This window comes from Populus nigra, chromosome 13 (assembly GCF_951802175.1).
Source record: "Populus nigra chromosome 13, ddPopNigr1.1, whole genome shotgun sequence".
Taxonomy (NCBI): domain Eukaryota; kingdom Viridiplantae; phylum Streptophyta; class Magnoliopsida; order Malpighiales; family Salicaceae; genus Populus; species Populus nigra.
In genome coordinates, this window is record NC_084864.1 from 491,123 (window position 1) to 517,502 (window position 26,380).

At 38.6% G+C, this 26,380-nt stretch overlaps 1 protein-coding gene and 1 pseudogene across 1 annotated transcript; both read left to right on the forward strand.

The window, feature by feature from the left end:
- The first annotated feature begins 3,850 nt into the window (after positions 1 to 3,850).
- LOC133671431 (uncharacterized) lies at positions 3,851 to 4,781 on the forward strand. Its single transcript, XM_062092201.1, has 3 exons — positions 3,851 to 4,412; positions 4,599 to 4,651; positions 4,767 to 4,781. The coding sequence occupies exons 1-3, from the start codon at positions 3,851 to 3,853 to the stop codon at positions 4,779 to 4,781; spliced, it is 630 nt and encodes a 209-aa protein (XP_061948185.1).
- A 485-nt stretch (positions 4,782 to 5,266) lies between these two features.
- LOC133671639 (rust resistance kinase Lr10-like) lies at positions 5,267 to 7,181 on the forward strand (annotated as a pseudogene).
- The last annotated feature ends 19,199 nt before the right edge of the window (positions 7,182 to 26,380 follow it).

Below are 26,380 nucleotides of genomic sequence, written 5' to 3' on the forward strand. Positions count from 1 at the left end.
CGCAATCCTTGAGGTGAATCTCGATACATCCATGAACGATCATCCATGACTTATATCGAACCTCTATAAAATTATGATGACATCATGTATTAATTAACTAAGTTAGGTAAATAAACTTGTAAAAATATTACTTTACCTCGAGATTATCCAACAAACCATTCACAACTTCTCATAAATATTAAATATTCATTATCATTTATCAACGTCCATACGAATTAAAATATATAAATTTACAGAAATTACCACTCCGCAATACCATTGATAAAACTTTAAACAGGCCCATTAAGCAAGCTATTAATTATTTCAAAATAGCACATGTAATTCGGTAATTCCATAAAGAAATAACAAATTACAAACAAATACAATCTTACAAAATCTAAAACAAACCATAACAGGTACAAAATTATACATTCATATACTACAAGTTTGTTTGAGAAATAACAATAAAACATGTACATCTACTAACAAAATACATATACTAAAAAAACAATAAAATTGATATTTAATTAAATCTTAAAATTTAAAAAGATATAATTACTTACAAAAATTGATAAAATCCGTCGGTAAATCAGAACACGGATGTTGTGACCACAAAACTTCAAGAAATATAACTTGTTGTGCTGATATGAGGAAGATTTGTTTTTTGAAGGGGGAGGGGGGCTGGTTGTTTGCAGATGGGGAGAGTTGGGATGAGGAAGAAGAAGGAGAAATAGGGGATGAGAGGGTCGGCAGAGCTGTCATATATTAACTTTTTCCGACGATTTCACCAACGGAAACTCCGTCGGTGATTACGTCGGTGATTCTGACGGAAACATAGACACGTCACCGTACGGATCTGCCATTTCAAATCCCTCGGTGAGTCCGTCGGAAATTTAAACGGCAAACCGGTCGCATCACTGTACGGGCTGTCGTTTTGAATCCGTCGGTGATGCCGTCAGCAACAAATAACCCGCCAAAACCTCCACGTTAGCGACCCGTCTTTTTTTTAAATTCGAAAACTTTTCCGTCGGTAATTACAGACTGAATTACAGACGGAAAGTTTCCGTCGGTAATGTCGACCTCAAAATACCGACAGAAATATTCCGTCGGTAAATCCGTTGGTATTTAGCGAATTTCTGGTAGTGTGTATTATTATTCTTACTTTAACAATTTACATATATAAAAATTAAGTTGAAAATACTATTTTATTCTTAATAAATAAAACAAAAAAATATATATTATTTAACAGAGGTAATGTCGAGTATCTGTTAAATAATTTTCTGTTTCACCTGAATGAAGAGAAATCGTGCCGTTTATTGGTTGTCTACTACCGGTGTCTAACCCTAAAAAAGCAGGAGACCTTATATTTTGGAGGAGAGGTGGTGAATAGACTGTACGAAAGGCGGTGAACGTTTGATATTCCTGTCGTTCTTACATCCATCCAGGCTCCAGCGCCTCTCTTTCCGAACTCAAACAAGAGGCATCCAGGTTTTCATGATGGAAACTTTAAGCCCTCTCTTCTCTCATCAACCATGTTCTCCATGGTGGTGTTCCAGATCGAATCTGGTTACTCTCTTAGTTCGGCCTTTTATGGAGCTTAATTAGGTCAGATTGAAGGCTGGTATAGGTATTTGCTGTTGCTGCTATACGGTTTGTTTTCTATGTTAGATATCTTCAATAGCATAACATCCTGCATGAACATCAACCTTTAAAATCATGGTGGTGTTCCAGATTGAAGGTTGGTTTTGAGTTTTTCCTTGATGGCATATTTATCTACCTCAACATGTTTTGTCTGGTCATGTTGAGCTGGATTAGATTGCCTTGTTGTAACCTGACGTGGAATTCCTATTCGATGATGCTTCTATGTATCTATCAATGTTCAAGTGCTTATTTTCTGGGAACATGGATGATCCCCATTACTACTTTTGCCTTATGTTTGATACAAAACACCCACTAGTGGTTTTGCCAGCTTCTGAGATAATACTTTGATTTTCTTGCTCTGTATTCTAGAGAATATCGATTTGAAGATTTTTCTTGATTATGACTTAAAGGTAATTTATATCCAATAAAAGAATCTGGAATATTAGGAGATGAAGCAAAGTATAACCTCATTAATTTCTCTTTCTTTTTTGTTTTTTGAAGAGGATATGGAGATGGGTGAGGAAGTCGAGAAATACTACTTTGACTCCAAGAAAATGAAATCCAAAGTAATATGCATGTGTCGAGTGAAAGGATGATAGCGACAATCTCACTTTTTTGGGTCAACGAAAAACATATGGGTCAAGTTTCATGCTTTGATTTTTATGGATATGAACAAAGGGTATTAATATGGAAGGTAGATATGTCTATGTGGAAAATGGAGGACTAGAGTGAAAAAAATATTGTATCTACATCTTCTTCTCTTATGGTCTCGAACAACATAAGAATTTTTAAAATATTTTTTATTTAAAAATATATTAAAATAATATATATATTAAAAATAAACTAAAGTTAATTATCTTATTTTAAATGTATTAACTTTAATATTGATCTTTCTTTAATTATTTAATAGTTATATATACACAGGACTCAATCTTATTTTTTGTCACGCAAAATGCGCATTATTCTTCATATATTTTAAGAATAAATGAGTACCATCACTTTCATTTTGAATTCGTTAGATCTATAAATCATTGAGTTGAAATTGTTTGATCTACAAATACTTGACAAGTTAATTTGTAAGGTTTAAATTCTGACTTTGAAAGATTGTTGATTGAAATTGTTAAGGGTCCAATGCCAAGTTTAAATTGTCAAAGATTATTATGAATTTAAGAGAGTACAAAGAACAAAAGTCTTGTTTCGAAGTTATTATGATTGTAGTTGATGAAATTGTGTAACAATAAATGCACAAGAGACAAGGCACATGGCATTGCACTCATTGTCGGAATAGTTCAAGGGTAGCCTTACGAATTAATTGGGTAGGCAAATGGAAATAATGATGATTTTTAATATTAGTATATTCAAATAATTTTAAAACATAAAAAAAACTAATTTAAAATAAAAAAATACTTTAAAACACAAAAACAAACAATTCATTAATAACCTTCACATAATTATTTTTTCTCAAAAACACATCATATAAACTATTCTTGCGGTACTAGAAAGAATAACGATAATATCCATTTAAAAACAATAAACGTAGTCGTTTTCACTTAGAGTTTTGCAAAACTACGTCGTTTTCATACAGTTTTGCAACTTGATTCTTACTATATCTATATTTAAATATTGAATGGCACCTCATTCTTTCCTTGCTTTTTTTCTCTTATTGACTTGGAAACTTCAAGGCACTCTTCTCTTTTTGGAAATTTCAAAAATATTGAATGGGCTCGTCTGCACTCATTTGGAAATTTGAAAAATATAATTAATGAGAATGGGCTCGTCTGCATCTCATTTAGAAAATTGAAAAATATAATTAATGATAATGGGCCCATAAATTTAATGAGAATGGGCCCAAGACAATAACTCGAAGACTTTAATTTTTGGCCATTGATTGATTTCCTTTCTTATTGATCCAAGATGGTGTATTGTTCTCGAGACCACATAATATATTTATATCTCTTGAGCAAAGTGTAACAAAGCACATTATTTGGTTTCCCAAAGAAAGTTTCTCTCTCAATGTTCAGTAGAGTATTAAGGCACCTCTTCGGTGCATATGCGGCCCTATCTTTTCTGGTGATCCTATCCTCCCACCATAGTTGCAGTGCTAGAAAGAATACCAGCAATTCCTAATATTATCTATCCTTTCCGACTAAATACCGATCCCGAGAGCTGTGGCATCAAAGATTATGAACTTACTTGTGAAAACAACTTACGTCCAACTTTATACTTGGACATGGTAAAGTATTATGTCCAGGCAATCAATTACAGTGACTTCACAATTCGACTTGTGGATGCCGCTGTTCAGAAGGATGATTGCTTCTCCCTCCCTCATCATTCTCTTAGAGAACTGCTCCTCTATACTGCGTACAATTATTATATTGACAGAAATGGGCCAGACAGTTCTGTGTTAACTTTTTTATGTTGCGAAAATCAAATGCTGAATCCTCCAGATTATATTATAGATGCTTCTTCTTGCAAAAATGGCAGTGGTACTGCATATAATTCTTCTTCGTCTAGCAGTATTTCTTCTCCCAGCTGTGTCGATATGGAAGGTCATTCCTATGTCATGGTCGATGGGCAGATCCAGGATGTGCCTGACTTGTGCCGTATAAATTTGATTTATTATGTGCCAAAAAATATGAGAAATATGTCGTATACAGATGTCCATGATGTTTTGGTATATGGGATCGAGCTTTCATGGTTCTCTTTCTGTTGTCATTATAGCACAGAGAACCGCTGCAACCTTGATGAAGCCACCGTGAAGAAACACTATTGCTTTTACACAGAACCATACCGTAAGTACTGTATTATGATTATGCATACAATATTTGCTATATTTTATATTATAATGCTCCAATATGGCTTGGTTTCCGTTTATGTGTAAAGGATTTATTTTGTATTTTAATAAATGTTCTTCACTTCAGTTAAAATTATAAGTTCGTAATTATCAATAGTGTTGACCTTTTTTTCTTGAAATGCAGTCGTGAGGACGCTGGTACACTCTTTTGTAAAAGGTGAGGACTATTACGGTCTTGTATGTTCTACAAAACGATACATTTACTTTCCGCATTTTCTTCGCAAATGAGGTTTTTTTTTTAATTAATCATCAAGATTTTGCACGCTGATTCATTTTTTCTTGGTGATTACAGGTATCTTCTGGATAGTTTGTCGAGTTACTGGGGGTGAGTTAATTTATTTTGAGTAATTATATCATTTTACAGAAAGAGTACTAATATTTATTTTTCTAATAAAATAAATAAAAGACCCTAAAGAGTTTTTTATTTTTCAATCCAAGTTTCAATCACGTACATATCAATGTTCTCCTTAGATTTTGATAAAATATATACAATCCTTTTAAAATAATTTAATCTTCTACTCTAATTAGAAGATCTAAATGAAATAAGATATCACTTCTAATCTTCTTATATCTAGCTAGTAGGATAAAGATATTATTTTCAATCGTTCCAATTTAGTTATCTTCCTATTATAATTTATAATGCTTTTAATTTGAATGAATTGATTCTCAATCATTTTCTCAATCATAATGGTAAATCATTCATCATTATTTATTTATTTATTTTTTTGTCCTCGTGTTTTTATTTGGCAGATTATTGCTATTACCAGATAACCATCCCTTCAGTTTTACTAAGGTTTCTCATATATTTTCTCCCTATGATACTTGCTTTTATCGGTAAGTATTTTCCTTTGCTTTTATTAGCTAATTGTGAAACAATAAATATATGTATATCAGCACGCAACAATTACAGCTTAAGAAATAATTATTTTTCATGACTTATTTTCATTAAATTTATTTAGTTGTAGAAAATAAGTACTTGAAATTTAAATATTTCTTACAGCTTAAATTCATATTATTTTTGCATCAAATTAATGTATCTAATATTCTTTCTACTTTTGTTTTCAATTATAAACAAAGATTTTAAAGCACTAGAAGGAAAATATTCTAATAAAACACAGAGCATGAGTATTTTGAGAGTATTTACTATTTTTTTAGGATAATACTTTTTTATTTTCTTTCCGTTAATGATCTTATCTTATAAAAACTATCAGATTTTTTTTTATGTTGGCCCTTAATTTTCTAAATGGCTAGAATGATACTAATAATACTATCAATTAGCATATAAAAAAATAGTATTAATAATTAAGACTTGCATGGATAATACAATTTTGTTTTCAATTTCATGAGGTATTTATTAGAGTGTTGAGAGCCATGACCATAAGTTTTTGAAATTGAAAAATTAGAATGAAAAATTCCTACATAGCTCACATGCATATACTCGTCACTAAAATCAATAAAATATTTGTAAAATGTTTTGATATGTTTCAAATGTTAACCATTTTTGTAATGTTTCTATACAGTGATTTATCATGTGCTGCTATTTTTATGTGGGCTTCCTTGTCTCCTAACTTTACTGATCTATAAATGGCGAAGACGACATTTATCCATGTACGAAGACATTGAAAAATTCTTGCAAAGTCATGATAATGATCTCATGCCGATAAGGTACACCTACTCAGAGATTAAGAAGATAACCAACCGATTTAAAGACAAGTTGGGTGAAGGGGGCTTTGGCTCAATGATAAGGGAAAGCTTCGTAGTGGTCGTTTTGCAGCAGTTAAATTATTGGGCAAGTCAAAAGCCAATGGACAAGATTTTATCAACGAAGTTGCCACTATTGGAAGAATTCACCATGTCAATGTCGTGCAACTTATAGGCTTTACTGTCGAGGGATTGAAGCGTGCTCTTATATACGAGTTCATGTCTAATGGGTCTCTTGAAAAGTATATTTTTTCTAGGGAGGGTAGCGTTCCACTAAGCAATGAGAAAATGTATGAGATTTCTCTTGGGGTGGCTCGTGGCATTGAATATCTACATCAAGGTTGTGATATGCAAATCTTACATTTTGATATCAAGCCTCACAACATTCTTCTTAATGATAAGTTTGTTCTGAAAATTTCAGATTTTGGACTAGCCAAATTGTACCCAACAAATAATAACACTGTGCCCCTCACTGCTGCTAGAGGGACAATGGGATACATGACTCCTGAACTATGTTATCAGAATATTGGAGGTGTGTCTTACAAAGCTGATGTCTATAGTTACGGGATGTTATTGATGGAAATGGTAGGAAGAAGAAAGAACTTGAATGCATTGGCAAATCATTCAAGCCAAATTTACTTCCCATCATGGGTTTATGACCAAGTTAGTGAAGGAAAGGACATAGAAGTACAAGAAGATGCCGTGGAACATGAAAAGAAAACAACGAAAAAGATGATTATTGTGGCATTGTGGTGCATACAATTGAAGCCTGTTGATCGTCCCTCAATGCATAAAGTTGTAGAGATGCTTGAATCGGATGTTGAATCCCTACGAATGCCTCCTAAGCCTTTTCTCACCCCATATCAGATGCCAGAAGAAGATGATAGAGCTAATCATGCAAAGTTATCGGATCCTCCAAATGATTGTATTGACTCTTCATATCAGTTTGGTCGTTAATGATGAGATGATGAAGATAATGTAGTTTAATGGTTATTAATTTTGATAATGTATTAACTATTTAAGCTTTAAGTATCTAAACTTTATTAATCTTATCCATGAACTGGATATCTGCTAACCATCTCTGGATAAAAATAATTCAATCAAGTAAGCATATAGATGTTATTGCAAAGTGTGTTTGGAATGAAAAGACATCAAAATTCTTACTCTTTTCATGATTTACTTGCTGTCACTTTGAGGCTAGGCATTCGGAGAATTGGATCATTGGATAGACATCACCTTTAGCAAGATAAAGGATGACTAGTAAATGACTCTGTTCTCATACGTAGGACTATTGCATACATGTGGAAAACATACTTAATTTGGCCACAACGACTTGTAAAGAGATTTGCCAAGCAGACTTTGCAGAGCAGATGTTGTTGGCGATCGTCCACTCTCATATTCTTTCCTACTACCATTTATTTTATTTTAACATTTATTGCATATCTTCACATGGAATTTACACTTCCAAATTCCAATCATAAAATTAATGATTCCGCACATAAATAAAATCCTCGCATAAGATTATCGGCTACTATACATATAAAATCATAAAAAATAACACCATAAAATTCAAGAATATGTAAAAAATTATTTAGGTTTTGATATCGACGTTCTACAGTGGATGAGGTGGTTAGAAAGAGGCTGAAACAATGCTGGCAAGCAAGGAGGCAGTGGCGGCGCGTGAAAGCACGTGCTAGGGGAAACTGCCACGATTAGGGTGTGGACCAACCCGCCATAAACGCCACTCTATGCTTTGTTAATCGATGTTGGTGTTGATGGTCACTGTCTAGTGTCTTCTAGAGGAGAGATCAGACACCTGAAAGTTTTGGTCTACACCTCTCTTATTCCTCTTTGTCCAGATCTATACTTTCTCACCACTAATTAGCTGTTGCTGCCACTTATGCTTAATGCTCCTGCATCTATTCTACAAGGAACACTGTTGTCATTGGTGCTACTGTGTTGGCCGGTGAGGAAAAGAAGGTGTCACTTCAAAAATGAAGCTATAATCGAGAAAATAGGGAGATGATGGCGTTTTATCACGACGAAGATCTCCTAGGTCAAATCAGCGTGAGGTTGTGGAGGAGTTTTGGGTAGATTTGGGCAGAATCAAGGTGATAGAGATGGTGGAGGCTCACGGCTTGGTAGGAGAGTTGTTTTTACTTTTTTCTTCTTTGGTAGAGAGAGAGAGTAAGATTTCCTTTTTCTTCTTCAGTCAACGAAAGCCCCGCAAAAAAAGCAGAAGGAAGAAACAGAAACAGAGGAGAACAAGGCTTGAAGAAAAACGCAGAGAAGAAGAGGAGGAAAGGCCTCCCACACCAGACTAACTCCCACCACAGCCATTCCCTACCACCTGCACCTCCATGAAGTTGTTGTAGAGAGGGAAGAACAACATTGACAGAGGGAACAAAGGAAACCAAGAGAAGAAGCAACGTCTCTGCACAGGGAAGAAGAAGAAGAAAACAGCTGCTGTCATCGGGCGTTCTCTCCACTGCCACCAGCACCATCAGCACTGCTAAAAAACAGCAGAACCGCCGTGAGAAGGAAGACCACCGTGAGAAACAGAAGAAGAAAAGAGAAGCAGAGGAGAACAGAGTAAAAAAAGACAGCAGCGAAGAAAGGAAGAAAGGCCGACCACCAGCCTAGCCATCCTCCGGTCAGCAACCACCAACAGCACCACCTTCAGAGCCACCACAGGTCAGCCCTCTACCCCTTATCTCGTTTGACTGTTCATCTTCTTGCATGCAGAACGTGCACTGTGCACATTCTGCAAGCATGAAAATAATTACCCGGTTACTGTGCATCTGTACAGTAACCGGCTAATTAATTAACTGGTTACTGTTGTGCAAGTGCAGAGTAACCCGGGTACTGTGCAGGTACCAGTCCATGCTTGTTTCAGGCTGGAACCCCAGCCCAGCCCATGCTGCTGGGCTGAGTCCAGCCCTGTAGAAACCAGGCCCCAATTTATTTTGGGCTGATCTCGGCCCAGTTTCCTTTTGGGCCAGGTCTGACCCGTTTGAAAAATTTTCTTCAAAGAATTATTTCAAAATATCTGTGATTTTTCGCAAATCTGTTGTTGCTACCCAATTTTTGACCCATATTTTTGATAAATTTTCAGAAAAAATAAAAAAAAGGGCAAAAAACAAAGAAAACCCCAAAATTTGTATTTTTGATATATTTGCATCATTTTTAGCATTTTCAACGTCATCTCAGAAGAATTTAAATTTTCAAAGGTATTTCGAACGCGTTCAACTGTTAACGCGTTAATTTTACAATTACTGATTTTTCTTGTTGAGTCGACTTTGATATAGCTCGTTTTAAAAATATATAAAAAATATCAAAATTGAAATTTACAAAAAAAAAAGAAAAGAAAAGAAAAAGAAAAGTTAAGGGACTAGTTTGAAAATATGGCAACATTTTGCCTATAAATACTAGTCTACAGTAAAAAAAAAAAGAGGAGGAGGAAAATTTTTGGGGGGAGGCGCAGAGAAAATGTGGGGGAAAACAAAAGAAAAAACTAAAACCTAGGCCTAATGATTTTCTTCTTGGAGCCGCAGCCCCCTCCTCTCTTTTGGGGAAAAAACATTGAGCAGGCCGCCGGACTCCCCTTGGCCATTTGGACCTCCCTCTTCAGCCGACCACAGACTCTCCCTCTCCCGTTCATCAACAGACAGCCCTCATTTCCATCTTTTCCAAAAAAGAACAGCAATAAAACACCCCTCTCTTCCTCGGGGTTTCTCTCCCAAAACAATCAAAAAAGCTCCCCATTTTCAGAACGTCCCCATTCCCATTCCAGCCTTCACCCAAATCAACCATCCTCTTCACCCGTTTTCGGTGATCAGCTTTCCTTTGGCCCTCTATCAAAAGCAAGCCAAAGTCATCCGTCCTTGAACTTTTGCCTTTTGGTTTATTCTTCTCCCAGCAGCGACAACCCCACACAAATACACTCCCTGGTCTCTGCCATTTTTGGCACCTTCCCCAGCAATAAAAAACCTCACCCTCTCACTCTCAGCAAAACAGACCAGCCGGCGACCCCAAGCTTTTATAAAAAAGGGAAGACACGGCTTCGTCCCCGTGCTTCCTCTTCCTTCTCTCAGCCTCCCTGCTCAACAGTTGCTCTCGTCTCCACAACGAAGTCAGCCGAGCAGACGACAACAGCAGCAAGGTCATCTGCCGCCTCCACCAACAGGAGTGAAGACCATCTTCACCGTCAGCCGTAGCAGCTCCACCCTTACCAGATCTTCATCTCCTTCAACCGGCCTCATCATAAATCAAACGGACCGAGAGGGGAGAGAACATGAGTGAAACAAATTCAAAAAAGGAGAAGACCCGAGACAGATCTGAAAAAGAGAGAAAAAACTAAAATCGACTGCTTGCGGTTTTGGGTGTTTTTGCAGGTGGCGTGACTTCCCACCGCCGGTGCAGAAGGGGAGAGGAGGAGAGAACGACTAAGATCCACCCAGCCCTCAGGTTGTGCCCGCGGCGGCGCGTGAACCCACGCGCCGTCAGTGACGGCCTCGCGTGGGAAGACGCGCCGCCACTGCTCCGTTCCTGGGCTCTTCAGGGACCGTTTTGTAGTTTTTACATGTATTTACATGTATTTGAATTGCTGTTAAATGTTTTTAGTTTATGTTACGTTGTAAAAAATTGTAACAGAAAAACATAGTAAAAAGTGATGTGGAAGTGTGTGTTTGTATTTTTTATTTATTTATGTTATTAAATTATAAAAATAAAAAAGATAAAAAATTAATTGTTTAATTTGAATATGGTTAAATATCTCAAGGACAAATAAAATCATGTTATATTTTCCATGAAAATGTAAGAACAGGTTTCTACATATATTCTGGGATTTAATAACTGATTTATTAAAACCTTAGAATTTGATTAATATTTCAAATTTTCAAATCATATCAAACCGTAAAGCAGCTTACTTCAGGTAGGGTGTGCTAGGGGTGCTAATACCTTCCCTAGCCACAACCAGTCCCTTACCCTCTAATTTCTGACAAAGACTAGTACATCTAGGTTTCCTAGTAACCCTTAATGAAATACTAGGTGGCGACTCCAATGAATCAATCAAGCAAAACAGATGAAAAATCGCCTAATCGCCGCGCGGGGGATGTGCGACAGAATGACGACTCCACTGGGGACAGGTAATGTTTGCAACATTATTGGACTAAGCTTTGTGTTTTGGATGTGTTTAAAATTTTTTATTTTTGTCTTATTTTATTTCTGTTTTATTCATGCATTATATAGAATTCTCTCATGCATCACAAGTTTTAATTTTTGAAAGCACACACAAGCTTCAGGTTAGGTGGGGAACTAACAGCTTGCCTTATGACTTGAGTCAAGGTTTAAGTTTGTGTAAACCCCAACTCTTCGTTGAGTGCTTAGACTGGTAATAATTGGAACACGCGCCGATCATTACCTACTGGGCCCCCATATTGCCTTTACGAGGGTGATCACTGGGACAACGAGAGACCCTTTTTAGAGACCAAGTAGTAAAGCTACCCTTTGTCTCACTTAAAAAGATTAGAACCTGCCTTTAGGATGTATGCTCCGTAAATATTTGTTTTGCATCTGAGCAAGCTCTTCTTGAAGCATCTTGAATTCAGGACTTATGGGGATATAATGGTCATCACTCAAGAAATTTCTATTGTAGAGTTTGAGCAAGAATAAAAATTCTTATCTCATCATGCAAGAGTTATGACCATATGTCACCCCTCGAGGGGCAAGCTCATCATATAAATTACATGTCATGCATTTATCATGCATGTACCGGGATGAAAATAGGTTTCCCATCCGAGCTTTGCTACACCTGATTGAACAAAGATGATGGGAAATGAAAAAGGGGTCAGAGAGAGGATCATTGTTAAAAGGAAGTTGAGAGCATCAAAGGTGAAGTAGCTAGGTTCAAATCTACATGAACAAGTGTTGAGCATCAAATGAAAAAGGAATGTCTGCACAGTCTTCTGTGGGAACACTGCTTGTCCAGTCCCATTGAAGTTGCACCTCTCCTTTTCAGTCATGAACAACGAAAAATGCCTTCAGTCATCAACTAATGACAACCTGGTGCATTGGCCTTCTTTGAAATCAGCCCCACTATGAGCTTAATTCCAGTTCAGCAGCACAAAATGTAAAAAAAAAAAAAACATGATTAGACACTGAACCTCTACGTTGCAGAGCTCTCTTTGTAGAGATTTGTTTGTGGATCTGCCAGTGGGGAATGCGAAAGGGGATGCAGTACTTTCATACGCTACAAAACTTTGCCTCATCAGTTTTAGCACCGAAACACTGGAGTAGGCAGAAGAGTCAGACCTAGTCTGGAAAAACATGAGCACACATCAAACTTCAATGTGGCAGAGCTCTCTCTACAAAAATCTGTTTATGGCCCTGCAAGTTAGGAATTCAAGAGGGGATTTATTAGTTGCATATGCCGTAAAAATCTCTCATCAGTTTCAACACAAAGAGACTGTGGTAGGTTGAAGAGCCAGACCTGGTCTGAAAAACATAAGCAGCCATCAAACTTCTATGTGGCAGAGCTCTCTCTGTAGAGATTTGTTTGTGGATCTGCAAGTGAGGAATCCAAGAAGGGATGCAGTAGTTTCAGATCGTCTACAATTTTCTCCCACCAGTGTTGGAATTAAAACACAAAAGTAGGGAGAAGAGACAAACGTGGGCTGAAAAACGGGAATAAGACTGAAACTTCAATGGAGCAGAACTCCCTCTACAAGTGTCTGTTTGCTGCACTGTCAGTGAGGGATCGAAGAGGAGACAAAGGAGTTTTAGATTCATCAGGTTCTCTTCCAATAAAGACAATGCGTGATTCCACACGTCGGCAATGGCAATGCTGCAAGTTTCTAGGCGCTGCCAAGATTACCTAGCTGGTGGAAGTTTTCCAACAACCCTCAACCAACCACAACAACATGAGAATATTGACATGAAGTTGTGTGGATTGCCAAAAAAAATTGAGCTAGCTATCAAGATAGGAAAAATTGAAGGCTCTACCGTGGATTCCAGAACTGTGAAGAGAGTTGAATCAGAAGATGACTCTCAATTGAGAAACCTCAGTTATTTTGCCTGGTCAGGTCTTGCCATAACATCAACTGCTCAAATGTCTTTGCCAAGATTGACATTCATCTGCCACTCAAGTTTCTCGCCCAACATCTGTTAGATTCTAGACTTTTTGCACCCACTTCGACGAATTGTGTCATCACCCAATTTTGGGTGATTCCCCAAAATTCGTTTTTTCCAAAAAAATAAAAATAAAAATAAAAAAATAAAAAAATAAAAAATAAAATAAAGGCTGAAAAAAATAGGCGAAAATCAAGCTGCAATTTTCAGAAGAATTTCAAGGCCCAATAGTACGCTGTTATGCCCAAAAGTAGAAAAATGCAAATTCAAAGGTCAGATTAAATGATTATTGGACGAATTTGCATAAAAATTAAGTCGAATGACATAATTAAATTTTTAATGAGCCAATTTGATTTAATCATGGGCCAAATTGAATTTTAATTATGTTTAAGAATTAATTTGGGTCCAATTGAAGGATTTAATTAAGTGCAAGGACTTAATTATACTTTAAGCGGGTCAAAATTAATTGGAGGGCTTAATTGGTGAAAATTAAGTTTGGGAGCTTAATTTGGACTTAATTGAAAAATCAGAATTTTAAGAGACCCAATTTAATTTTTACCAAGTGAATCAATTGAAATCAGGGGCCAAACACAAAACTTGAGGGACCAATTTTAAAGTCCGAAAAAATATTTTGCCTATAAATAACCTACATTTTCAGCTAAACAAAGTGGGGGCATTTTTGACAACAAAAAAAAGAGAAAAAAACCTAACCCTAGAACATTTTCATCTTCTTCCTTGGCCGGTCGCCTCCCCCAACAAAAACATTTAATTTTCATCTTCTTCTTCCTCGGCCGGCCGATTCCCCCAGGACTGAATTTTTGTTTCCTCTTTTTCACCCCGTTTCTGCTCATTCTTCTTCTTCAGCCGTTCCTCCTCTCCTCCACGCCGCAGCCACCATTCTTCCTTCTTCTGGCCGGCCCCCTCCCCTTTGTGGATTTTCATTTTTGTTTTCCTTCTCCAGCACATCCATCTCCCCTTCCCTTTTGCAGCAAACCACAGTAGTCGGCCTCACCTCCGCTGACCAGGGGACGACAGTCTTCCCCATCGTCTCCGACCCACGATCTCCTTCTTCGGCCAGCCGGTCTCTCATTTCCTCCAGCACTCCTCCTTTACGCCGCCAGTACATGGAACAAGAACAGGGGAGAAGAAGGCGAGCAAAGGAAACCGATCTGCAGCAAAGCAGATCCAAACAAATCGAAGCAGATTTTACAAAACGAAACAAAGGAAACAAAAAACTAAAATCAATTGGTTGCTGTGGATTTTGTTGTTTTTGCAGGTGACCGCCGGTGCAGGGAGGCAGAGGAGAGGAAGAGAGTCTCGATCTGGTAGCTCCCGCCGTCTTCATGGGTGGTGGCGCGTGGACCCACGCGCCGCCAGTGACGGTGGCGCGTTGGAACACGCGCCGCCACTGTTCCTATGCACTGTTCCGGCTGCAGAAGGGTTCCCTTGCACTTTTTGGAGTTTTAAGGACCATTTTGTAAAATTTGGAATTATTTGATGTAATTTCGATTTATTTTTGAATTTTGTAATTTGTATTGTGGGAGTAAAAAAGGAAAGAGAAAAAGAAAAAAGAAAAGCAAGAAAAAAAGAAAAAAGAAAACAAAAGAAGAATATAATATAATAAAAAATGTGTTTGTGTTTGTATTTTTTTTATTATGTTATTGAATTATAAAAAGAAAAAACAAAAAAACAAAAAATGCAAGACCTTACCTGCAGCTTACTTCAGGTAGGGTGCGTTAGGGGTGCTAATACCTTCCCTAACCACAATCAGTCCCTTACCCGCGAATCTCTGACAAGACCAGTCAACTTGGGTTTCCTAGTAACCCTCAATTAAATACTAGGTGGCGACTCCAAACAAAATCAATTCTAATAACAAAAAGAGCAAAAACCGCCATCGCCAGGACAGGACGACGCCACGCGCGGGTGTTTTCCGACGTGCGACAGAATGGCGACTCCACTGGGGAGGTATTGTTTCTGACAATTTTGGACTAAGCTTTGTGTAATTGATGTGTTTAAATTTTGCCATTCTTGTCTTGTTTTATTTCATCCATGCATTTTAGAATTGTTTCATGCATCACATTTATTTATTTTTGAAAGCACACACAAGCCTCTAAGTTAGGTGGGGAGTAGCGGTCTGCCTCATGACTTTTAGTCGGGGTTCAGATTTGTGAAACATCCAACTATGAGCTGAGTGTTTACTCGGTAATGGCGGTCACAGGGTGCCCTGACCATTCCTTGTAATCCCCTATACCGCCTTCACATGAGGTGGTCACTGGGCAGTTCGTAGACCCTTTTGAGACCAGGTAGAAAACCCACCTATATTCACATAATGAATAGAACCTATCCTGAGGTTGTATGTGCTATCATTTATTTGCATCGGGGCGAACCCTTGAAGCATATTGAATTCAAGACTTGTGGGTGACAGAATGATCGTCACTTCGAAAATTTTCATTGTAGAGTTTGGGCAAGAATCAATATTCTTGTTTCATCATACAAAAGTGACGATCATATGTCACCCCTCGAAGGGCGAGCTCATCATATAGGTTTCATGTTCATACATTTGTCATGCATGCACCAGAATAAAAAACGGGTCCCCTATGAGTCTGCATCACCCAATTTTGAGCAAAAAACATTGGAGATACAGAGTGTGCTCGCTATAGCACCCATTTTCAAAAAAAGTTGGAGTCTCTGAACAAAAGCTTGACTCGCCTCTGGCTTACTCGAGCAAATACTGAGAAATGACCATAGGGAAGTTCCTTCCAACTGACCTATCATCTTTGTTCAAACCCAACAACAACTCAGCCCAAAAAAAACTGGGGGGCAAACATGATCAAGAGCCTAAACACAATCCGAAGGGGAATTGCACCTCCGTGGCAGAATGGAGTCTGTTCTTGTTCTGCCCAAAAAAATTGATCAAAAGCCTTGACACAATCTGAAGGGGAATTGCACCACTATTGCAGAATGGAGCCTGTTCTTATTCTGCAAAAAAAATACCCCTGCTTGATCATGCTTGCAAAAAAACTTGATTTTTTTTTCCAACCTATTCTAGTTTTTGTCGGTAATTTGGCTCAAAATGCCACAAGACTTTCTCTGTCAAATGAGCCTTTCCTGTAAATAAAATCATGTGTTTTCTTTTTTATTGTGTTCATGCAAATAACATACTGAGCACACCTTTGTACTTACAAAACCATCGCACCAAGAATTCTTGGGTGTTTTCCCTTTTTCCCAAAACAACAAGCATGACCCCATGTTTTCACAAGGATTTTTTGGGAAATCAAAGTTTAGTACAAAAACAGAAATCATATTGGTGTTTGTTTAAACAAACGAGTTCTGGAAATTCAGGTGATTCCTTAGAGAGGTAACCATACACCTAAAAAACTCAAAAAACAAAAAAACACTATGAAGTGACTCTAAAGCTAAGTTTTGGTTGCATGAATAATGAGAAATCACTCTGCATACTCGCATGAAAGCAAGGCTTACCGATCCTAAATGCGTGCATTTGAGATGAAGAAAGGCCATCTTTGATAATCCTCTCACAAGGCTGAAATATCTCCTTTGCAGTCCCCTTTTGAGCCTAATAATTTTTTCTTGAAAAATAACCTTGGCTAGGATCACACCCCTACACTGGGGGGCAAGTGCCAAAAAAATCCTCAATGATTGAAAGTGCCCAAATAACTCTTGGGGGCATGAAAAACCTCAACGATTGAAAGTGCCCGAATAATACTGGGGGGCATAAAAGAAAATTCTCAATCAATCGAAGGTGCCCATACAAAGCTGGGGGGCATAAGAAAAATCCAAAGGATCAAAAAAAATTTTGAGCAAAAAAAGCCAATGCAATGATGCTCAAAATCAAATGATGAAAAAAAGAGAAATAGCCCAAGCCCAACACTAGGGGGCACCGTGGATCATTTTACAAATCAAATCCAAGGTCCAGAAATCTATGAACAAAAGAGTTTGGGATATAAGCACTAGTGATCCTTAGTCTTAAAGTCCCTTAAACACCTTTTGAGCTTGTAAATATCCTTTTCTTCATAACCAATAGCCCAAGCCTACATTACATGCCTAATCAAGCCCTTTCTGATCAAAGGCAAGCAATCTGGATCGGTAGGCAGCGCTTTCTCATGCAAGCCAAATCATTATTCATGCAAATAAAATGAATGCTTTGAAAAACGGTTCTCAATAACCCTCAAATTGAAAATTAAACCTTTTGTGACCAACTAGATGTCACTTCTTCACATTTTCGTCGAAAGACGGTTCTCAATAACCCTAAAATTGAAATTTCAACCTTTTGTGACCATCCAAATGTCACTTCATATTTTTCACCAAAATCAAAACCAAAAGTTTTCATCACTTCTGAAAACCTCTCCATAGGAATCACTTGAATTTCTTCAGAATGAGTTTGCTTTGAACAAACATCAAAATGATTTCTGTGTCTGGAATAGCTTTGAAATTCCAAAAATTCTGCATGAAAACAACTCCATGTCAAACCTTCTTTCATATAGCCTCATCCCCAAACCCAAATTGAATACTTGGGGGCATGATCAAGCTGGAGGGCAATTTACCAAAACACATAGGTTGGCTCCATGATTCCCCTTCTAAGAAAATAGAAAATGTTGGGTTGAGCTGAAGATCTCTTCAGATAAAGGTTTGAGGGATAAGATGTATGTTGATGTCATATCCTGCCCGAGGGTCAAGATCACAAGATATGACTCGAGTAAGCAAGAGCGAAAAGAGCCATCAAAGCTTACTATTAGAGACTCAAACTTTTGAGAAAATCAGAACTCCATGAAGAAAGGAGGACACCATGAAGAAAAGGGGACCTACATTTCTCAGGTAAGTATACATGCATATTGATCATGATGCATTACTTTCAACCTTGACATATTAGTGTCTCATCATCACCTCTTTTGAGCAGGCTGTTAAGCCCTCATCATTTAAGTGGGCCTTCGTGCCCTCACACCTTAGGTAGTGTGTTTTCCAACCCTACCTCCTCTTTTGAGTGGGCTTTCAAGCCCTCACACCTTAGGTAGTGTGTTTTCTAACCCTACTTCCTTTTTCAAGTGGGCTTTCAAGCCCTCACACCTTAGGTAGTGTTTTTTCTAACCCTACCTCCTTTTTCAAATGGGCTTTCGAGCCCTCACCTCTTAGGTAGTGTGTTCTCTAACCCTACCTCCTCTTTTTAAGTGGGCTTTCAAGCCCTCACACCTTAGGTAGTGTGTTTTCTAACCTTACCTCCTTTTTTTATGTGCCTTCGAGCCATCACACCTTAGGTAGCGTGTTTTCCTAACCCTGCCTCCTTTTTAGTGGGCCTTCGAGCCCTCACATTTTAGATAGTATGCCTCATAGCCCTATCTACTTCCTTTTTAAGTGGGCCTTCGTGCCCTCACACCTTAGGTAGTGAGTTTTCCAACCCTGCCTCCTTTTTAATGTGCCTTCGAGCCATCACACCTTAGGTAGTGTGTTTTCCAACCCTGCCTCCTTTAAGTGTGCCTTCGAGCCATCACACCTTAGTTAGCGTGTTTTCCTAACCCTGCCTCTTTTTTAATGTGCCTTCGAGCCACACCTTAGGTAGTGTGTTTTCCTAACCCTGCCTCCTTTTTAATGTGCCTTCGAGCCATCACACCTTAGGTAGTGTGTTTTCCAACCATACCTCCTTTTTAGTGCGCCTTAGAGCCATCAACCACCTTAGGTAGTGTGTTTTCCAACCATGCCTCCTTTTAGCGCTCCTTCAAGCCATTAACCATCTTAGATAGTGTGTTTTCCAACCCTGCCTCTTTTTAAGTGCGCCTTAGGGCCATCCACCACCTTAGGTAGTGTGTTTTCCAACCCTTCCTCCTTTTAGTGTGCCTTCGAGCCACCAACCACCTTAGGTATTGTGTTTTCCAACCCTGCCTCTTTTTAAGTGCGCCTTAGGGCCATCCACCACCATAGGTAGTGTGTTTTCCAACCCTGCCTCTTTTTAAGTGCGCCTTAGGGCCATCCACCACCTTAGGTAGTGTGTTTTCCAACCCTGCCTCCTTTTTTAGCGCTCCTTCGAGCCATCCACCACCTTAGGTAGTGTGTTTTCCGACCCTGCCTCCTTTTAGTGTGCCTTCGAGCCACCAACCATCTTAGGTAGTGAGTTTTCCAACCCTGCCTCTTTTTAAGTGCGCCTTAGAGCCATCAACCACCTTAGGTAGTGTGTTTTCCAACCCTGCCTCCTTTTTTGTGCGCCTTAGAGCCAACAAACACCTTAGGTAGTGTGTTTTCCAACCATACCTCCTTTTTAATGTGCCTTCGAGCCATCACACCTTAGGTAGCGTGTCTTCCAACCGTACCTCCTTTTAGTGCGCCTTAGAGCCATTAACCACTTTAGGTAGTGTGTTTTCTAACCATACCTCCTTTTTAGTGCGCCTTAGAGCCCTCACACCTTAGGTAGTGTGTTTTCGAACCATACCTCCTTTTTAGTGCGCCTTAGAGCCCTTACCTCTTAGGTAGTGTGTTTTTCAACCCTGCCTCCTTTTTGGTGCGCCTTAAGAGCCAACAACCATCTTAGGTAGTGTGTTTTCCAACCGTACCTCCTTTTTAGTGGGCCTTCGAGCCATCACACCTTAGGTAGCGTGTTTTCCAACCATACCTCCTTTTTAATGTGCCTTCGAGCCATCACACCTTAGGTAGCGTGTCTTCCAACCGTACCTCCTTTTAGTGCGCCTTAGAGCCATTAACCACTTTAGGTAGTGTGTTTTCTAACCATACCTCCCTTTTGAATGTGCCTTCGAGCTCTCACCCCTTCGGCAGTGTGTTTTCCAACCATGCCTCCTTTTTAGTGCGCCTTAGAGCCTTCAACCACCTTAGGTAGTGTGTTTTCTAACCATACCTCCTTTTTAGTGCGCCTTAGAGCCCTTACCTCTTAGGTAGTGTGTTTTCCAACCATGCCTCTTTTTTTAGTGCGCCTTAGAGCCCTTACCTCTTAGGTAGTGTGTTTTCCAACCCTACCTCCCTTTGAGTGCGCCTTAGAGCCATCAACCATCTTAGGTAGTGCGTTGTCCAACCCTGCCTCTTTTTAAGAGCTCCTTCGAGTCCTAACCTTTTAGGTAGTGTGTCTTTCTAACCCTACCTCCTTTCGAGTGCGCTTTCTAACCCTCAAGAGGATTCATCATTCCTCAACAAGATGAGTCAATCATATCTCATCCTTTTTTTCTTCTTTACAACGCTTATTATCTAAAGTCTCTTACGAGACTTTCTACCATAAGCATTGTAAAGAGGGGGGCAACTGTCATCACCCAATTTTGGGTGATTCCCCAAAATTCGTTTTTTCCAAAAAAAAATAAAAATCAAAATAAAAAAAATAAAATAAAGGCTGAAAAAATAGGCAAAAATCAAGCTGCAATTTTCGAAAGAATTTCATGGCCCAATTGTACGCTGTTATGCCCAAAAGTAGAAAAATGCAAATTCAAAGGTCAGATTAAATGATTATTGGACGAATTTGCATAAAAATTAAGTCGAATGACATAATTAAATTTTTAATGAGCCAATTTGATTTAATCATGGGCCAAATTGAATTTTAATTATGTTTAAGAATTAATTTGGGTCCAATTGAAGGATTTAATTAAGTGCAAGGACTTAATTATACTTTAAGCGGGTCAAAATTAATTGGAGGGCTTAATTGGTGAAAATTAAGTTTGGGAGCTTAATTTGGACTTAATTGAAAAATCAGAATTTTAAGAGACCCAATTTAATTTTTACCAAGTGAATCAATTGAAATCAGGGGCCAAACACAAAACTTGAGGGACCAATTTTAAAGTCCGAAAAAATATTTTGCCTATAAATAACCTACATTTTCAGCTAAACAAAGGGGGGGCATTTTTGACAACAAAAAAAAAGAAAAAAACCTAACCCTAGAACATTTTCATCTTCTTCCTTGGCCGGCCGCCTCCCCCAACAAAAACATTTAATTTTCATCTTCTTCTTCCTCGGCCGGCCGACTCCCCCAGGACTGAATTTTTGTTTCCTCTTTTTCACCCCGTTTCTGCTCATTCTTCTTCTTCAGCCGTTCCTCCTCTCCTCCACGCCGCAGCCACCATTCTTCCTTCTTCTGGCCGGCCCCCTCCCCTTTGTGGATTTTCATTTTTGTTTTCCTTCTCCAGCACATCCATCTCCCCTTCCCTTTTGCAGCAAACCACAGTAGTCGGCCTCACCTCCGCTGACCAGGGGACGACAGTCTTCCCCATCGTCTCCGACCCACGATCTCCTTCTTCGGCCAGCCGGTCTCTCATTTCCTCCAGCACTCCTCCTTTACGCCGCCAGTACATGGAACAAGAACAGGGGAGAAGAAGGCGAGCAAAGGAAACCGATCTGCAGCAAAGCAGATCCAAACAAATCGAAGCAGATTTTACAAAACGAAACAAAGGAAACAAAAAACTAAAATCAATTGGTTGCTGTGGATTTTGTTGTTTTTGCAGGTCACCGCCGGTGCAGGGAGGCAGAGGAGAGGAAGAGAGTCTCGATCTGGTAGCTCCCGCCGTCTTCATGGGTGGTGGCGCGTGGACCCACGCGCCGCCAGTGACGGTGGCGCGTTGGAACACGCGCCGCCACTGTTCCTATGCACTGTTCCAGCTGCAGAAGGGTTCCCTTGCACTTTTTGGAGTTTTAAGGACCATTTTGTAAAATTTGGAATTATTTGATGTAATTTCGATTTATTTTTGAATTTTGTAATTTGTATTGTGGGAGTAAAAAAGGAAAGAGAAAAAGAAAAAAGAAAAGCAAGAAAAAAAGAAAAAAGAAAACAAAAGAAGAATATAATATAATAAAAAATGTGTTTGTGTTTGTATTTTTTTTATTATGTTATTGAATTATAAAAAGAAAAAACAAAAAAACAAAAAATGCATGTGTGTATTTATTTCAGGGATCTTTTTACAATGAGACGGCAAAAGAACAAAGAAGGATTTAATATTTTGATTGGATCACGGTGTAGAAGTACAAACTTGTACGGAAGTTGTATTTCTAAAATCCGATGAAAAGACAAAATTTTTAAAACTTCTTTAACACATCAAGCCACGAAGCAGCTTACTTCAGGTAGGGTGCGTTAGGGGTGCTAATACCTTCCCTAACCACAATCAGCCCCTTACCCGCGAATCTCTGACAAGACCAGTCAACTTGGGTTTCCTAGTAACCCTCAATTAAATACTAGGTGGCGACTCCAAACAAAATCAATTCCAATAACAAAGAGAGCAAAAACCGCCATCGCCAGGACAGGACGACGCCGCGCGCGGGTGTTTTCCGACGTGCGACAAATTGCATGCAACCACCGTGGTATAATTCAAACAAGATGTGAATATCATGGTGGGTTCCTGGGCCATTTTTGTTGAACAGATGCAAGAGTTTCAAGAATTGAGCTGAGTTTGTGAAAGATGAGGTCATCGATCATTTTGTCTAGAACATCCTCAAAATGACGAGTGATCAAAATTGCTTGGCAAAACACGGATATGGCCAGAGTAGCTGATCCACGAAGGGTGTTGACTTGTCAAATCATTTTTGTTATGGATTTTATCATTCTGTTTTTTGTTTTGGGATCACATTTCATCCTTTAACGAAACATGTCCTTTCTTTGTCTTCATGCTGTTATGAAATCATGAGATGTTTCTTTCAAATGGTATTTTGATAAAATATTTTTGATCAAACTCCAACATGCAAAGTTTAATCCTGAAGACTAAAAGTGTTTTGATTGCAGAAATGACTCGATGCTTAAAAATGACATGAGGTGACCAAACAATTTTGAACTCATACCTCCTGAAACTGAACCACACATCATATAGCTAAGTTTTAGCAGTATGCATAATGACATGTAGTGGATTCAATAGCTATGGACTCGTGAATCATTGACTCTTACAAGTCCCAATTATTACACTGGATGAGGTCAAAATTTATCGATTCTAACCGACCTTGCTTGAAATGAGAAAAGGCCATCTTTGTTATCCTTTCACATTTCTTGAAATATTTTCCCTTGCAGTCCCATTTTGAGCCTGGTAAAATATTTTCTTTCAAAGAAAAACCTGACTAGGGTCACACCCTACACTGGGGGCAAATGAGAGATATTTTGAAGACACTGATAGGATTAATGGATAAAAGAAAGGCTTAGAACAAAAGTCCAATGATTAAGAAAGGGCTAGAAGAAAAAAGCCATAGATTGAGGGTCATCCAAGAAATCTTTGAGGAAGGCTATGTAAAACCAAAAAAAAAAAAAAAAAGTGGAATAGAAAGAGAAGGCCTATCAATTCTAAGAGAGGCAAAACAGTTTCAATTTAAAAAAGACACAGCAAATGCCAAAAGTAAAAAAAAAAAAAGAATCGAGCTTTAGGTCTTTTGGTGTGTCTATGATAAAGCCTTTAGTGTCTTCAAAAAGTTTAGATTGGTTATTCATCAAAGAAAAGTTGGATTAGTATTATGACCTATGTTAAGAGAATTCTGATCTCTGAAATTAACAAGGTTATATGTCACTTTCTCTACAATGACAACAAGAGAAAGAGAGTTGATGAATAGTTGATGTTGATCCTATGGTCTTTGAAACCCTCAAACACCTTTGAGCCTAAATTTTCCTTTCTTTCATAAGCCATGAACCTTAGCCTGCATTACGTGCTTTAAAAAGCCCTTTTTAATCAAGTAAGCAATCTGAACCGATAAATGGCGCTCTCAAAACTTGAAGAGCTTTTCCATCAGAGTCGTGGCTTCATGGATTAAGCTACTTGTTATTATGCATGCTGATAAAATTGGTGCTAAAAAAGAAAACAATCTTTCTTGATGAATCCTCAAGTTTTGACTTGAGCCTTTTGTTTCTTGAAATTCACAGAAGGTCACCTCATCGCAGACCATCAAAAGATATACCCAAGATCAAAGATTAAAACTGACACAAAAAACCATGAAAAAGTCATTTTAATCTTACAACGGGTCATTTCTGTTTTCGAAATACAAGACAATCAAAGGACTACATTGAATAGTGTGTTGGGTCTTTGACCAAAGAAGCTTGAATTTCAAAAAAATACTTTCAAAAATAGACATCTCTTTGATTCCATTTCAACGATTAGACTTGAATAGACATGACCGTTGAAATATGAGATTTGATTCCAGAACAAAAAAGATTGTCAAATAAGAACATCGATCGAATTTGTGAAATCCTTAACCAGAATGACATCAACATTTCTCGACACTCCTTGAAAAGTTGACCACCTGGGGGCAATACAGTGGACCCTGAGAAGGAAAAAAACAGTATTCAATTTAGCTGGGGGCAAAGAAAGAATCGAACGATGAGTTGGCGAAGTCCATCAAAGTCATTCTTAGCGATCACAGAAGCCATTTGGTTATAGACAGAAGAATGAGCGTGTTCAGATATTGGGGGCAATGTTGGTCAAAGACAATTTCAGCAGCACTTGATGAGCAACGTCGCATCTGAAGGACCTCTTCATATGGGGTTTAACCTCTGAAACATGCTCAAAGGCGCACTTCACCGCATGAATATGGGTGATAAATGGATCATTGATAATTTCAATGCATTTCTTTTCACGATCTAATTAGACGAGCTGAAAGGAACTTATTGAGAAGAACATTGAGCATACAATGATGAGCCTTTTATGGCAAGCTATGGGATGCATGCTTAGATGACTTGATAGTTTCCAAGAAGGTTGATGATAACGTATACTTGAAAAGTATTGTTTCAACTGGAGGCAATTTCATGACTGGTTGACAATCTTAATGGGTGTTGGCATGAGGCATGTTGTAACCCATTTTTGGGTCCCCCCCACAAAAATAAAAATATATAGCCGGAAAAATTTAGAAAAAATAATAAAAGGTGGGAGCGCTCAGAAAGAATCAGAAAAAAATTGATTAAGGAGGTTCAGAAATGCAAGGAGTGATTTTACAGTATATATTTGACTGAGGAGAGCCCTGTCGGAAGAGAAAATTTAATTTGAAGAGAAAAGGGCCAAAATTGGATGTTTATGGACTCAATTGGATTTTATTGAAGGTTTATTTGAATTTATAGAGGTTTTGATTGCAAGGAAAATTGAGTTTTAAGTCAATTTAGGCTTTAATTTGAAGAAATTAAAGTTCTTGGGTCAAATTATAATTTTTGAGAGTTGATTTGGTTAAATCAAGGGCCTAATTGCATACATATTGAAGTTTAAGGGTAACTTTAATTGAAGAAATCCGAAACCAAGGACCAAATTGGAAAAGACGCCTAACTTTAGGGCCGAAGATGAAGTTACGCCGGGACTAAATTGCATCAAATCAGAAGTTTTAGGGTCAATTAGGGAATAATATTGAACAAAACTGAAAGTCGGGGGACTAGATTGAAAATTGGCAAAGAAATCCCTATTTTTAGCAAAACAGCGCCGTTTTGCATTTTTCTTGCGCAGGAACTGTTCATTTTCTTCCCCACCGAGCTGCCCGAGTGGCCGACTTCCAGGCGTGTTTTCTGCCTCGTTTGGCCCCCAAATCCGGCAAAGTATGCACCAACATGTCCACATGAAACCCCTTTATCCCGGAGAATGGTCCGGTCGGGTCGCAAAAGTTAGAAACGGCTCCGTTGAGTGGCTCAAAGTGGCCACCTCGGGCAGTTCACAGCCTTGAGCTGCCAAATTTGGCAGCTCGAGTTGGACACTTTGAGCCAACGGTTGAGATGCTTCCCAACTGAATCAGGGGCTGTATTTTTTCCAAAACGTAGACAAGATTGCCCTCTTCCACTTCCTATAAATAGAGTTGGATTTGATGATCTGAGGGGGGAGAAATTCGGGTCCAAAGTCAGCCAAAAACCAGCATCTTCACCCAATTTCTGCAGATTTTTCTTCTTCTTCTTTCTTCCTCTGCCACAGGAAACCGACACCGTCTTCCTCCAACCCCACTGCTGCAACCACTGGCTGAACCACCTCATCACAGCAGCCACAACCCCTTCGGTCAATGAACAGTAGGTAAGGAAGAAGAAGGGAGAAAGGAGGGAAAAGAAAGACCCGAAAGAGAGAGAACGGAGAGAGGAGAGGGAAAGGGAAGAGGAAGAAGAGAGAACGGAGAGAGGAGAGGGAAAGGGAAGAGGAAGAAGAGAGAACCGAA

Coding starts and splice junctions, on each gene's coding strand:
- LOC133671431 (XM_062092201.1), top strand. CDS start 3,851: ATGGTAAAGTATTATGTCCAGGCAATCAATTACAGTGACTTCACAATT. Junction 4,413..4,598: donor CTTTTACACAGAACCATACC/GTAAGTACTGTA, acceptor CTTGAAATGCAG/TCGTGAGGACGCTGGTACAC.